Below are 14,436 nucleotides of genomic sequence, written 5' to 3' on the forward strand. Positions count from 1 at the left end.
TGGGGAAATTATAGAGAAGCAAGCAAGCAGCATTTCCTGGCCTTCATGTAACATTCACCATAGACAAGTGGTTCACGTATGTCCAGGATTAAGTGTATATTGTGATGATGACATAGGATGTCCTACCGCAGCAGAGGCATTTTCTGTTTGTTAGAATAAATTTATTTCTTGTACATTCACATTGCGCTGAGATCCTACATATCTAAAGGCTTTATCAGTCCAAGATCTACCAGGTGTAAAATGAAGAGTAGACTGCTAGTAAATTTGAATGCCTGATGTGTTGCAAAAAGCTCAAGAAGCACAGCAAGGAGAAACAGTTTCTTGCTGTTGCATCCTGACAATACATAGATTTGCTGGTTCAGACACAACGATGCAGATGTTCACTCCAATTGGATTTTTTTTGTGTGCAGTTCCCTGACTTTCTCAAGCAAGAACAAGTTTTGGAGTTTATGTGTGTAGATCAGGGGTCGTCAACCTGGTCCCTACCACCCACTAGTGGGTGTTTCAGAATTCTAGGTGGGCAGTAGGGGGTTCTATGGCACAAGCTGAATCCTCCTTCCATCGAGCACTGGTGGGCGGTAAGGAAATTTTACCATCAAGAAAGATGCATTAGTGGGTGGTAGGGATAAAAAGGTTGGCTACCCCTGGTGTAGATCATTCTCCTTATGAAGAAAGAGTTGTTGTTGTTTAGTCGTGTCCAACTCTTCGTGACCCCATGGACCAGAGCACGCCAGGCACTTCTGTTTTCCACTGCCTTCTGCATGCTGGTAGCTCCGAGAACACTATCCAACCATCTCGTTCTCTGTCGTCCCCTTCTCCTTGTGCCCTCAGTCATTCCCAACATCAAGGTCTTTTCCAGGGAGTCTTCTCTTCTCATGAGGTGGCCAAAGTATTGGAGCCTCAGCTTCATGATCTGTCCTTCCAGTGAGCACTCAGGGCTGATTTCCTTAAGAATGGATAGGTTTGATCTTCTTGCAGTCCATGGGACTCTCAAGAGTCTCCTCCAGCACCATAATTCAAAAGAAAGAGTACTGTATTGTGAAACCTTCTGGTGTGGTTGTGTGTGTATCAGCTTCCGAGGTTCCCCTTCTAACCTTACCCTTCTTTTAGTGTCTCACAGACAGAGCCAATCATCTCAAGTGGACAGCTAGGTGCCTACATCTTGCTTCTTTCCCCTGGAATCAAGAAGGGAGGGGAGGCAAAGGGATATTCTTTTTAAATCAGCTATTCTACTTTCCCTCACCCTAGTCACCGAAGAACATGAGAAGGGCCCTCTTGCAATTCAGTGAATCACAGGGGGAAACAATCACAGGGATGGGAACCTGTGGTTTTCCAGATGTTGTTGGACTTCAACCTCTTTATCCTTCCCGGCTGTTGACTATGCTGGCTGGAGCTGGTGGGATATGGGAGTCTATTACCACCTGGAGAGCCATTGGTTAGCCTTACCTTCTCTATTCCAGTTTTCCTTTAATTCTGAATTTTTTGAAATGTGAAATTGTAATTGTAAACTGCCCTAAGCCTTAGGAATGCATGGGATAGAACAGGGATGTCCAACCAGTCGATCGTGATCTACTGGTCAATCGCGGGGTGTCTGTGGTCGATTGCCAAAAAAAGCTCAACAGCTTTGGTCAATTCAGCAGGTAAACCAGTTTATTTATAGTGGGAGTAGATTACTGTCTCTTGAAAGTTGAATAGTGCCTGGGATAGAAGTTTTTGTGCGCTCTGGCTTCCGTCACGGTCCTGCGTGCACCAGTAGTGGTTTAGTCATGCTGGCCACATGACCCGGAAAGCTGTCTGTGGACAAACGCCAGCTCCCTCAGCCTGAAAAGCAAGATGAGTGCTTTACCGCATAGTCGCCTTTGACTGGACTTAACCCTCCAGGGGTCCTTTTCCTTTACCATTTTACCTGGGTGCACTCACTGCATATGGACTGGAGGATATAGTGGCTCTGTGCAATAAGACTCCAGGATCGGTTTGCAGGAAGCAATCAATGGCATGAAACTAGGCATGGGGTCTGTAAGCAGATGCCAGGAACTAGCAAAACAATTGGACTCTGTTCCAGACATCCAATGGATAGCCTGAAAGCTAATCAGATAAATTCACATTACTAGTGGATTGGAACTAACATGGTTCACTCATCTGTATTAATTTGACATTTGGCCTGTGCTGACTGTTGTACTCAAAGGTAACTGCCAGTGGTTTCAGTGGGACTGAATTTAAGATTGCAACCCCAAAAGCATTATTAGCACTATGAAGCCAATCACTTTTATTCTTAAGAATAATATTGGATGTTTTCGTAGTTCTTTCTGATCTACTAAATAAATAAACGGGGAAATGGGGTGTTTTGCAGAGGTAAAAATCTCCATGCTAAATAAAATGAGCACCACCAAGTGCACTATTAAGAGACCATCTGCTGAAAATGAACCAACATATGGCGATTTGCATTTCAATTTTTTCTAGCATTGTAGCTTACTTCAAAATAAGAAAAAAATAGAAACCTGCTTAAAATTATAATGAGGGAATTAGTAGTATATTAGCTGAATTTTCATAGCAAATCTGCCCTGTAGTGTATTGGGTTTGATATTATACAGCTTAGTTAGTGAAATTTGTATTTTAGTTAAAGGAGCAATGAGCAGGATAAAGTTTCTTTATTTTATGTCATAATCTGTTTATAGAGGTTGTCAACATGTGAACAAGAAGGATAAAATGGGTTGGAGCCAGATTGACGCTGGATCCACACCTACCAGGGAGTAAGTCCCATTGAAGAGAAGCAGAATTTGTTCAGCGTTGTAGCCCTGATTCATAAAAAGCAGCCCTTTGATCACCAATTTGCTGGCAAGAATGTAAGAGGCCAATTAAGTAGGCTCCACTGCGGCAGTGCTAAGCAAAGGGTGAAACAGTGCCACAATGTAAGGGCGGCACACAGGTGGAAATTATTCCATGGGGAATTAAACAGAGATAAACAGCACACTTCTTATGTGAAAATATTTCATTTTGGATACAGGTCCGGACTGTTAGCTGCATGTGGGTGGCGTTGAAACCAATAGGGCAAGTTAGTCATTTCCTCATCCTATTTATTCCAATATGAACAAAGTACAACTAACTTAAACCAAATTCTAAACAGGCTTATTTAGGAGCATGACATTTTCTTCTTTGCTCCTTCAGCTCAAGTTCAGGTTCATTCTCTGGACCTCTCCTGCCTTGCTTGGCAGGGGGTTGGACTCGATGGCCCTTGTGGTCTATTCCAACTCTATGATTCTATGATTACAGCAACCTTCTTTTGTCTTCCCTTTGTTGCCTCACCTTAATATAAGAATGGGGAGCCAGTGGCCCTCCCGAAGTTGTTGAATGCCAACTCCCATCAGCTCCAACCAGCATAGCCAATGGTCAGGGATGATGGGAGCTGTAGTCCAGCAATATCTGGAGAGCCACCAGATGCAATAGGATGATGAAGCTGGGCATTTGCTGGGGCCAGACACAGGCAAAGGACCCATCCTGCCACAAGAAATCATTTTCTGCTTTGTGCATAGGACATAAAGAAATGACTCTCTGTCATTCAGACCTTCCTGGCATATTGTACAAAGTGTCAAAGTGTTGTTGGAGTGTTATAAAAGACTCTTAGGAGATGGGCTGAATAATGCCTCACATTGTATGAAGCACCCAGCACAAGGGAGGGTGCATCTCTGCCCCCACCTCAAGCCCTCTCAAAGGGCAGGAAAGCATTCCCTTATTTTGCTTCTGAAAAACTGACGTGCTGTTTCAATGTTTAGAGATGGGACTGGATGATGCCACTACAGTGGTACCTCGCAAGACGAATGCCTCGGAAGACGAAAAACTCGCAAGACGAAAGAGTTTTCCGTTTTCTGAGTTGCTTCGCAAGACGGATTTCCCTATGGACTTGCTTCGCAAGACGAAACGTCTTGCGCCTTTTTTTTTAAACCGCCAATGCATTCCTATGGGAAACCGTCAATACACAGTGGTGCTTCGCAAGACGAAAAAACTCGCAGAACGAAAAAACTCGCAGAACAAATTAATTTCGTCTTGCGAGGCACCACTGTATATATTTTCTGCCTTTCACTTTTTGGATTCAAAAAGTTGAATTGAGTCCATAACTGTACCTTCTGCTGGAAGCTGTAACGAATGTATTTCTGAGTTCCCTTAACTTGAACATGAAAAGCATTGGTGTGTGCATGTGTCTGTGAATGCAGAATATATATATATATATATATATATATATATATATATATATATATATATATATTTCTGAGTTTTGTTGTCTGTTCCACTATCTTCATTCTGCATGATTTAGATGTTTGCGCTCTTCAGACAGCACCGGCAAGCAGGAAATGTAGCTTGCAAGATGACCTTTTCTTGTATTCCGGTATCACAAAGACCTTTTTTTGTACATAATTAAAAAGCCTTGTTAGCACTGTTACATACCTTTTATTTATGGCACTTAAGAAAGGCGCCACAGGAATCTCAGACTTATATGGGAATGCCCTCCTATGCTCTCTGCTTTTTTCTCCCCAGATCATTAAGGACCAAAAGCTTCTGGTAATAGTTGGGGGAATGCTGCTGATAGATCTTTGCATCTTGATTTGCTGGCAAGTAGTCGATCCCTTGAGGAGGACGGTGGAAAATTACAACATGGAGGTATGTCATCACAACTTCTACCATTTTCACATTTGGTGTTGCAATGCAAGACAGTGAATGAAAATATATTGAAAGAGGTCAGGCATGGGTTTTTCGAGTGGACTGGAAAGGGGAAAAAATAATAATTCATGACAGAAGAAAATTGCATCTGCACTCTAAATACAGTCCTGCATCTCTGCCATGCTTAAGAAGTTTTAGATGCAGTAATGTTGTAAACACAGGGGAGTTCTCTGCTAAGAGTCTATAAGAGACGGTGTTGCAATAAATAATAGATTTTCAGACTCCATTAGGAGAATTCATGGGGAACTAATGCAAGCTAGACATAAAATGAAGACTTGAAATAAAGTCATCTCCTGAAAAAAAAAATCCCTATATGAAGAACTAAGCTTCCATTGCTATTGTGGATCTTTGGGTATTGTAATTGCAATACCCATTATTTTACTTGGCCTAGTTCTCTTATGTATAATGTCTGGTCCTCTAATGTCATCTCCTGCAAAAGGTCAGCCTGGAAATATAAAGGTCAAGGATGACAGGCCTGGTAGCATGCTGCTTGACTTTCTGGTTATATGTGATATATACTCTGGAAGAAAAGTCTTCAGAAAGTAGAAGGTCTTGAAGGCAGGAGAAATGGAAATCTTTAGCGAAAGGGGTTCTCTGTGAACAGTTGCATCAGTATGTTGAAAAAAAATTAATCTAAAATGGTTTTTCTGTTACAGTGTTTGCTTACAAGTGAGCAAAAATAGTTTTTGCATCAACACAAGTGCTACCTTTTCTAACTTCTCTGCTTCCTATCTTCTACTATGTCACAATTCTTATCACATGGCAGCGAAAGTAGCAGGGTTCTGGTGCGGCAGCATTTCCTAAGGTGACTGCGTAGGTTTGGAGGGTCTCTGGTAGTTGTGGGAGATTGTGACTATTTTGATGCATCTAAGAGGCCACTCATTTCTTAGGAGCAGTTCCCTGTTTATGAAATGCCTTCCCTGGTGAGTCTTCTCTCACTGGCTCTAGCTCATGCTCTCGCTCTCATTATTAACATTCAGAAGGAATTTTAAAACATTCTTGTTCATCCAAGCATTTTATGGCTGAAATGTAGTGTTCCTGGTGACCTTGAAATTGGTAGCTGTGAGGATATGAAACTGTTTTCAGGCGTTTTTACTTTGTATTGTTTGGTTGCTTGCCACCCCGGGCTTGTTTGGGAGGAAAGGTGGGATAGACATAAATAAATGAACATTCTCTGAGAATCTGCAGCAGAGGTAACCAGCATAGTGCTGTCTCTGGCCATTGGTCATGCTGGTCAGAGCTGTAGAGAGCTGGAATCCCAACAAAATCTGGAGGGCACCATGTTGCCTATCCCTGATCTATGCAGTGTTCTCTGAATGACAACTTACATTGCTGATACAGAATCTGAGTGAGAGATGAGCCAGAGACCACTCCAAATAATTTTCTAGGATTGAGGAAGTAGCCAGACACTTGTTTTGAAATGCGCTTGCTTCATACTGTTGACAACAATCGTGTTGCTATATTTCTAAACCAGAGATAGTTAACTTCTGTGTTCTTCTGGGTCACTTTGCCAAAGATGGGCAATACAATAAATAGTACAATAAAGTTGACATCTGCTAGCAGTAAAGATGGCTCATTCATGGAAGATATACATTCAGCCAGGGATTTTTTTTCATCTGGAACTCGCCAGAATCAGTTCTGGCACCTCTCAGGTGGGTGCCATTACCATTCTAAGAGAATGAGGCAGTTGTTCATGATGAGTTTGGGCACCTCATTGTCTCCTACAACTTGATCCCCGTCCCCTTCCCTTATGAATGAATGTGTTGCCGTGATTTGTGCAAGACCACTTACTGTATTAGTGGCAGAATGGTATTGTGGGCTTTCTGTTCTCACTGGAGAAACAGCCTTTAAGGGAACTTCTTTGCATCCGTAACTGTTTCAAACATGCAGTCAATAAAAGTTTCTGTATAATAGTGCAATGATTTCAACCTATATTAGTCATTTCGAAATCTGGTACTTTAATATCTTATCTTAAAGTAGGCCTTACCTCACCTGAATATTGAATCTCCTTAGACTGGCAGAAATCCTTTATCCCATCTGACTATAGCCGGATGAGGTAGCCATCTAATACAGGGGTCAGCAAACTTTTTCCACAGGGGGCCGGTCCACTGTCCCTCAGACCTTTTGGGGGGGCTGGACTATATTTTGGAGGGGGGAAACCCCCCACCGACTCCCCCCTCCCTTCTCAACAGCACCAGACGAGCCCTGGTGACTGTTTACCTGTGCCTTGCGAGTGGCAGGGGCTGGCGGTTGCGGCAACAGAGGGATGATGAGCAGCGCAAAAGGGCTGGCTCCGGAGAGGGGCTGCTCTGCTTTAAATGGCACTCAGTCAACCGCAGCTCCTGTGCCTTGCGAGTGGCAGGGGCTGGTGGCGGAGGAACGAAATGTTGCTCAGCCAACTGAGGCTCAACAAAGCCCAGCCCCCTTCCTCCTCTAGGCAGGGCTGGGAGAAGCCAGGAGGAGGGAGGGAGGAGGCGTCGCAATGGTGCGTGGGAGGGGGAAGGGATGGCGCGGCCCGAATGATCAGAATCCCCATGCCGATCCACACGGCAATTTCCGGACCGTCTGTGGTCCAGATCCAGAAGGCAATTGGGCCGGATCCACGCCCCCCACTTGGCCTTAATTTGCCGACCCATGTTCTAATGCATATCTGTCTGACAGCCAGCCTTGCAAGCTGTCAGTTCAATTCACGGCATGCCCCTGTTCAAACAGGCTCCTGCCACACACACATATATGCCAATGCCTGTCTTTGCCTCATTAGACTTCTTTTGTTCATGGCAGCTGTTTCTGTTGTTTGTGTAGGATCCTTCATCCATCCTTGCCTCTTGCATTCTACTGGCCTGTAGAACTTGTGGCACATCAAGCCCATACAGTACCTAACCACCAATGAATAGTGGTCTGCTCTGGGTTCAAAAGCCCTCTTGTTTTGCAATCCCAGGCAGGCAGCTAACACAAGCAGCTTTAGCAAGCATCCAGTATGATGAAGGGTCCCAAGTTCTGCACATAGTTCTCCTCATAGGTAGGGGAAAACATCATTTATTTAAAGGTAAAAGTAAAGGGACCCCTGACCATTAGGTCCAGTCATGACCAACTCTGGGGTTGCGGTGCTCATCTCGCTTTATTGGCTGAGGGAGCGTGCAGCTTCCAGGTCATGTGGCCAGCATGACTAAGCCGCTTCTGGTGAACCAGAGCAGCGCACGGAAATGCCGTTTACCTTCCCGCCGGAGCGGTACCTATTTATCTACTTGCACGTTGACGTGCTTTCAAACTGCTAGGTTGGTAGCAGGGACCGAGCAATGGGGGCTCACCCCGTTGCGGGGATTCGAACCGCCGACCTTCTGATCGGCAAGTCCTAGGCTCTGTGGTTTAACCCACGTCCCATTTAGTTGTTATTTATTTATTAAAATCATTGATATTCTTCCTTTTTGCCCAACAAAATTACCTAAGCCAGTTTACAAGGTAAAAATAAATGAACTTCAGTCAGCTAAACCCAATAAAATCTGAGTCGAAACAAAGCAGTATGTTGCATTATATGTCTAGAGGGCCAAAGTCTTGCTGGAAGGAAAGGTCTTCAAATGATGACAAAGAAACGCCAGAGAGTGGCCAAATGTATCCTCCTGGAAAGGAAGTTCAAACCGAGTTGGCAAGGCTACAGAGAAGGAGACTCTTAATGTTCTCACCAGCTATATTTTGGACAGTCAAGGGACACAAAGGGAATGAACAGGCAATGAACAGATTTTAAATGTTTAAAACAGGCATAGGGAACCCAGGGCCAAATGAGGCCTAACAGTGGCTCCTAGTTTGACCCTGAGGCCAAGCCATTCCCACCTGCCCCACACCTGAAGTCATATATGATGTCAGGGGTGGGGCAAGTAAGGGCACAACTGCAAGGGAATAAACAGGAGTCTGAAGATGGCCTCCCAGTTGGCAAGTGGGACTTTTATTCAGTATCTTTTAAATATGGTGCCAATCAGAGTCTCACTGAGGTCGGTTGCACTTTAAAAAATTATTTTACCACCACTGGTACATATTCATAAAACTGTCAATGTTTGCATATTATTTTCACTAGATTACAAGGTGAAGCATTAATCATTAGCAACTCGAGATAAATTAAAAACACAAACAAAACGATTCAAAGATATGGGCAATTAATCTGCTGAAGCCAGTGGCTGTAATACTCCCCTGAAGAATTCCTAGTGAGAATTATCACCTGTGTTACCAATAGGAGGGCCGTCTTTCCATGTGTGTGTTTTTAGTGAATTTAGTTCACTTTTGTTCTGGAATTATTTTTTATTTTTTTAGTAAGAGTTCCTGGCCATTTCCTTCTCTTATCATTTAAGGCAGGAAAAAACAGAATGACAGGAACTACATCTGTTGCTGCCCCATAGTCGCCAGCTGCTTCTGTTGATTTTGACTCAGTTACAAAACTGGGTTGTGAATGATTTACTAATCTTCCCCAGTCACTTGAGGGAAAGGGCCTTCTCCTCCAGTGTCTCTGTGCTATTAGTTTCCAGTTTAATCCCCCTCTTTCATTGCAAAACATTGTGACGTGAACTTGGGACGTAAACCAAGAGGATTAGAGGGATGTGGAAGTCTGCAGCGTCACTTAAAGCATACTGATAATGCTGATAATCACATATCATTAGCCCAAATAGATATTTGCTGTGATATGCGGATTCTGCACATAGCTGTCAACTTACAGATTTGAAAATAAGAGGCCAGCAGCCTTGAAAATAAGGGACCAGCAGCCAAAATAAGGGACCTGCAGCCTCACCTGTTCCAGGCGCTCCAGTCTTCCTGTCCTCCTGCAGTCTGATCAGACTCATGCGGGCTTCGAGAAGACTGTCCAACCAACTTTGTAACCAGAGGTTCAACTGAATAGAATCTGAATCACATGCACCACAAGGCCTATGCAGCCTCAACTTAAGATGGCTCCCCGGCCTGGCTTTGCACTGCAAAATTTGCAGCAGCACGTGCAACAAAATGGCGTCCAGCGTTCAAAACCCCCCTCAGCTTGCATTAACTAGCCACACACAAGGCATGCAAGCTCCACCCCCCCAGTCGTTCTTAGACTTCTTATTGGGTGAGCAACACAGCCAAGCAACACAGTTGGAACCTCCCTCCTCCCTGGCTGGCAGGGAGGGAGGGAGGGAGAGGAGCTGCTTCCTTTGAAATTTAAGGGACATCATTTGAGGGACAGCCATCAATAAGGGACAGCAGCGGGACATGGCGCTGGAATAAGGGACTGTCCCTTCAAATAAGGGACACTTGACAACTATGGTTCTGCACACTCAGGACTGTGTAAAGTTTGACATCCAGCTCTACAGTTCTGTGATTCTGTGTAATGACAAGTGAGGAGAGAAAATGACGGGTACCCCCAAAAGTAATGTGCCCCCCACCACTTTAAGACTACAGCAGCATCCCCTGCTACTGACCCTGATATAAATATGGTAGTACTGTGTTTGTGGAATTTGCTACCCAGTCACCCATTTGGCACTGACTTGTGTTGTACCTTTCCTTTCATTTAGTGGTTTTTAATTTTATCTCTGGCATATTGGATTTTATTGTTTGCTGTCATTTGTTTGCTGACTTGAAGGTTTTATGGCATAAAGGGGGGGGGTAGTATATAAATCTCCTAAAAATAAATGAATACATAAATAACAAAAGACGCTATCTTTTGTGCAGACTCTTATCCATGCCACTTCTCGAAGTGAGAAAAACAATGTTTAAAATCCTTGCCATATGTGCACACCCCACCCCCACAAACAGACACAACAGTGTAGATCCACTCACAATGTATTCTGCAGGTAAGCATTGCACAGACTGGGAGTTGTGAAGGCAAGTAAGGAGATTTAAAATGCACATAGCATTGAGCTGTGGGGTTTACCCAGTTTTAACTACTTGGTGATATCACTGTGAGTATGTGAAGTAGTGGGGAGCAAATATTTGCCTATTCATTTGATAGAAGTGAATAGGCAAATATTTTTGCATCTGTCTAAAAACAAAAGCTGTATTTTTCAATGCTAATGAAAGTCCACACAATTTTTTTAATAAAAAAACCGTTTCTTCACAGCTATATGTAGTGTTAAAACATCGGGGAATGTTATTTACCATTAACCAAACTCTCTTTTTATAGGTCCTACTGCTTTCTGCCAACAGAAAATGCATTTAAAATTCCAGAATTACCGTACTCTTTTCTTTAATCTTTCCTGCACTTATTACCTGCCTCCCAGCTGCTGTTTTATCCACCTCTTTCCAGTGTTTCTCTTTTCACCTTGCTTTGCTTTGACAGCACACATATTTGTGTATCTGTTTGTGTTCCTGCAACTGTCTTCTGCACAAGATGTCTCTCTTGGAAAATAAGAGCATATGCTATTAGCATACCTTGGTTTCTTTCAACCCTTCCTTAGTATAAATAAATAAGCTCTGCCTGGATAGCTTGTCTGTAGGAGTTAGCAAGCTGGTCCCCAGATAATGATCTCAAGACTTAGGATGCACAACCTAAGCAGTTCTGAGCCTGGTCAGTGCCTGGTTGGAAGAACAACTGTTAATGCTATTCCTTGTCTTCAGTTCCACAGTAGATGATAGATGGGATATGAACAAATAATAGCAGCGCTCGTTAAAAATGATCACTCTGCATCCTACAGCCAGGTGTACACAATTATGGGCAAAGGTACACAACTAGATGCAGGGCTTTGTAGCTCAACACTATTATGAGGAAAGGCTGCAACATTTGGTGCGACTTAGGGGGGGAAATTGTGAGTAGGATGGCTGTAAAGGAGTCTTGACAAGTTCATGGATGATACAAATATGAATAGCAATTAGCCATGATCAGCGGTGCTGCTAGGTTAATTTAGATCCCGGACTTAATGTTCTTATGGGAGACTTCATTTCGATGGTCATGTGTATTACTTCCATTGTGAAGCACACAATTAACCTTTCCCCACATCTCCAATCCATGCTTTGCAACTGCTTCTCATTTCTTATTAAGAAGGAAGAAAGGATGTTGCGGTGACCAGAATTGGCCCCAGCGTGCCCATGCCAGGCTAGATGTTGACAGTGGGCTTGTTTGTTATTGACTACATTCTGTCTTCTTATTTTTTAACATAATTTTTATTGATTTTTTCTGTATTTCATCCATATGCATATTCACAACTTATATTATTTGCTCAAAATGAGCTTTGACTTCCGTCTCTCTTTCTGACATCCCTATGACATTTAACATATCTATTTCATTCTCATGATCACTTCTTTATCATATATTAACCTTAAGAAATCACATTCTTATTTATAAATCAGCATCATAATTCCTCATTACAAAACATATCACATTAATGCTACAAACGTTTTCATATAAATACAATTTTCTTTCAAATAATAAATAAATTTGCTCCAGTCCTTTTGGTATTTTTCCTCGGGTCGATTCCCAATTCTCCCCGTCAGCTTCACCAACTCCACAAATTCTACCATCTTAGTTCTCCAATCTTCCAATGTAGGGAGTTCTTGCTGTTTCCACCTTTGAGCCAGGAGAATTCTCACTGCCGTTGTGGCATACATAAATAAATTTACATCTTTTTATGAATTTCTTCATTAATTATCCCTAATAAGAATGCCTCTGGTTTTTTGTCAAAATTATATTTTAGTATCTTTTTAAATTCATTGTAAATAATATCCAAAAAAACCTTAACTTTAGCACAGGTCCACCACATGTGTAGGAAGTTCCCTTCCTTTGCCCTATATCCCTTCCTTTGCCCTACATTTCCAACATATCATATTTTTTGCTCTATATGACTCACTTTTTCCCTCCTAAAAAGTAAGGGGAAATGTGTGTGTGTCTTATGGAGCAAATGCAGGCTGCGCAGCTATCCCAGAAGCCAGAACAGCAAGAGGGATTGCTGCTTTCACTGCAGCGATCCCTCTTGCTGTTCTGGCTTCTGAGATTCAGAATATTCTTTTTCTTGTTTTCCTCCTCCTAAAACTAGGTGCGTCTTGTGGTCTGGTGCGTCTTATAGAGCGAAAAATACGGTAGTTTATCCTGGCACCTGTACATTTTTGCAAGCTTGACTACATTCTCTGCTGATCTCTAGGTAGACTTTCAGGAATCTCTTTGGCTCTGAACCTTGGCCTCAAAGTCCAACTGCAGCTGTGCTATTGGCATCCTTTAATGGTCACTAAAATCATCCTTTAATGGTCACTAAGTTTTCCAAGGGTACATACAATTACTAGACCCTGCACATTAATCAAAATAAAGACACAGATCTTCTCAGGCTTACGAGGGAAGGGAAATGGAGAGAAAAAGTAGAGGAGTCTTAACATTGTGGAGAAATGAGGCACACAAGTCCAATTCAGGCCAGATCAGAGACTCTCTTACTGATATTTGCTGAGGAAGCGGTTACGCTTGTTCTCGTGAGTGTGCTACCCATATGTACAATATCACTTAAAACGTCTTCTTTTTTCACAACTTGCACGTTGTTGTTTTAAATGGTACAAGGGGACTTGGTGGAAACATTGGAGAAGAAGATACTGTAATTAATAGTGAAAGGTTGATGTTCTAAGTTATTCCCCCTCTCAGTCCTTTGAAGTATTCCTGGTTTAGCTACACAGATTTTAAGGTCAGGAGGAGCCATTGAAATAATCTGTTCTGATGTGTTGCATAACATTCACAAATTTAATTTCCTTTAGTTATTACTGTATCAAGCCCATTTAATCATACTCTCTAAAATATATCTTTTGAAAGGCCATTTATTCGGGGTGATCTGGGCTGCTTGGCAGACTGCATACATTCACACAACTTGAGAGATCTGAAGTATACTGGGATCTATTAGGTGGTGGGGTGGGGGAGGAGGAATCTTTTGACAGTTCAGCTCCTTAAAATAAGTTTCCAATGGATTCAGTTTGACAATTTCCTCATGCTTCCTAAAGCATGCTTAGGATTTTGGCCTGAAAACTAAAATAGATGAGAGGAGGCCTCATGTGATAGCTCTGTTGATGAGTTGTACCGTTTCAGACTGTAGTGGGGGCGGGGAACAAATGTTTGAATGCTCCCTATATAAAATACTTCCTTCTCATATAAAATTAGCCTGTCAGGGAGAAGGTTCTAGGTCATTGCACTCTGCTGCTTTGCAGTTGCAGAAGATAAATCATCAGAGATTTGTGTTTCTATATTTGCTAATTTAAATGTCCCAGTTACTTTTTCGCTGCTGATGCTGATACTTTCAAATATTCCATCTTATTTTCTGTAAACTATCCCATTTCTCCTTCAGTTAATTTTTGCCTTTCAATTTCAAATGTGAGCCTCTGCTCTTTTTCATCTGTGGAAGCCACCCATTTTCATAGCTGAACAGATATTGAAAGATATTTGTGAAACAAGCCCCTATTCATAATTGCTATAAAATGGTGACTTTTTGTGCTGCCTAGCCAATAACATACTAATCTGTCAGTGATTCTATACACCTTATGGCTATATATCCCCTCCCAATCAATGTAGCAAAATTGGAAGATGAGTCTCTTCGAAGCACGAAGCCAATGAATTAATGTGACCATATGATCAAAAGCATTGCCAGATTTCACTTGCAATAATGCATTTTTAGGGATCTAAAAGAGACATGAAATAATTACCCTGTGTAAGAGGCACGCATTGTTTTAGAAAATGGCCATTTATAATTTTAGATACTCCCAAGGATATTTTTATTAATGGCTACACGAGACCTCATTTATGAATTA

The 14,436-nt window shown here is 42.4% G+C and overlaps 1 protein-coding gene across 1 annotated transcript in view; it reads left to right on the plus strand.

Moving 5' to 3' along the window:
• GABBR2 (gamma-aminobutyric acid type B receptor subunit 2) overlaps positions 1-14,436 on the plus strand; it is a 294,647-nt gene that overhangs the window by 200,470 nt on the left and 79,741 nt on the right. The window contains exon 13 of the mRNA XM_083449337.1: positions 4,531-4,653. Coding sequence (XP_083305463.1) covers positions 4,531-4,653 — 123 coding nt within the window. The remainder of the gene's footprint in view (positions 1-4,530; positions 4,654-14,436) is intronic.

The sequence above is a fragment of the Podarcis tiliguerta genome (assembly GCF_965153285.1).
Source record: "Podarcis tiliguerta genome assembly, chromosome: 7".
Taxonomy (NCBI): Eukaryota; Metazoa; Chordata; class Lepidosauria; order Squamata; family Lacertidae; genus Podarcis; species Podarcis tiliguerta.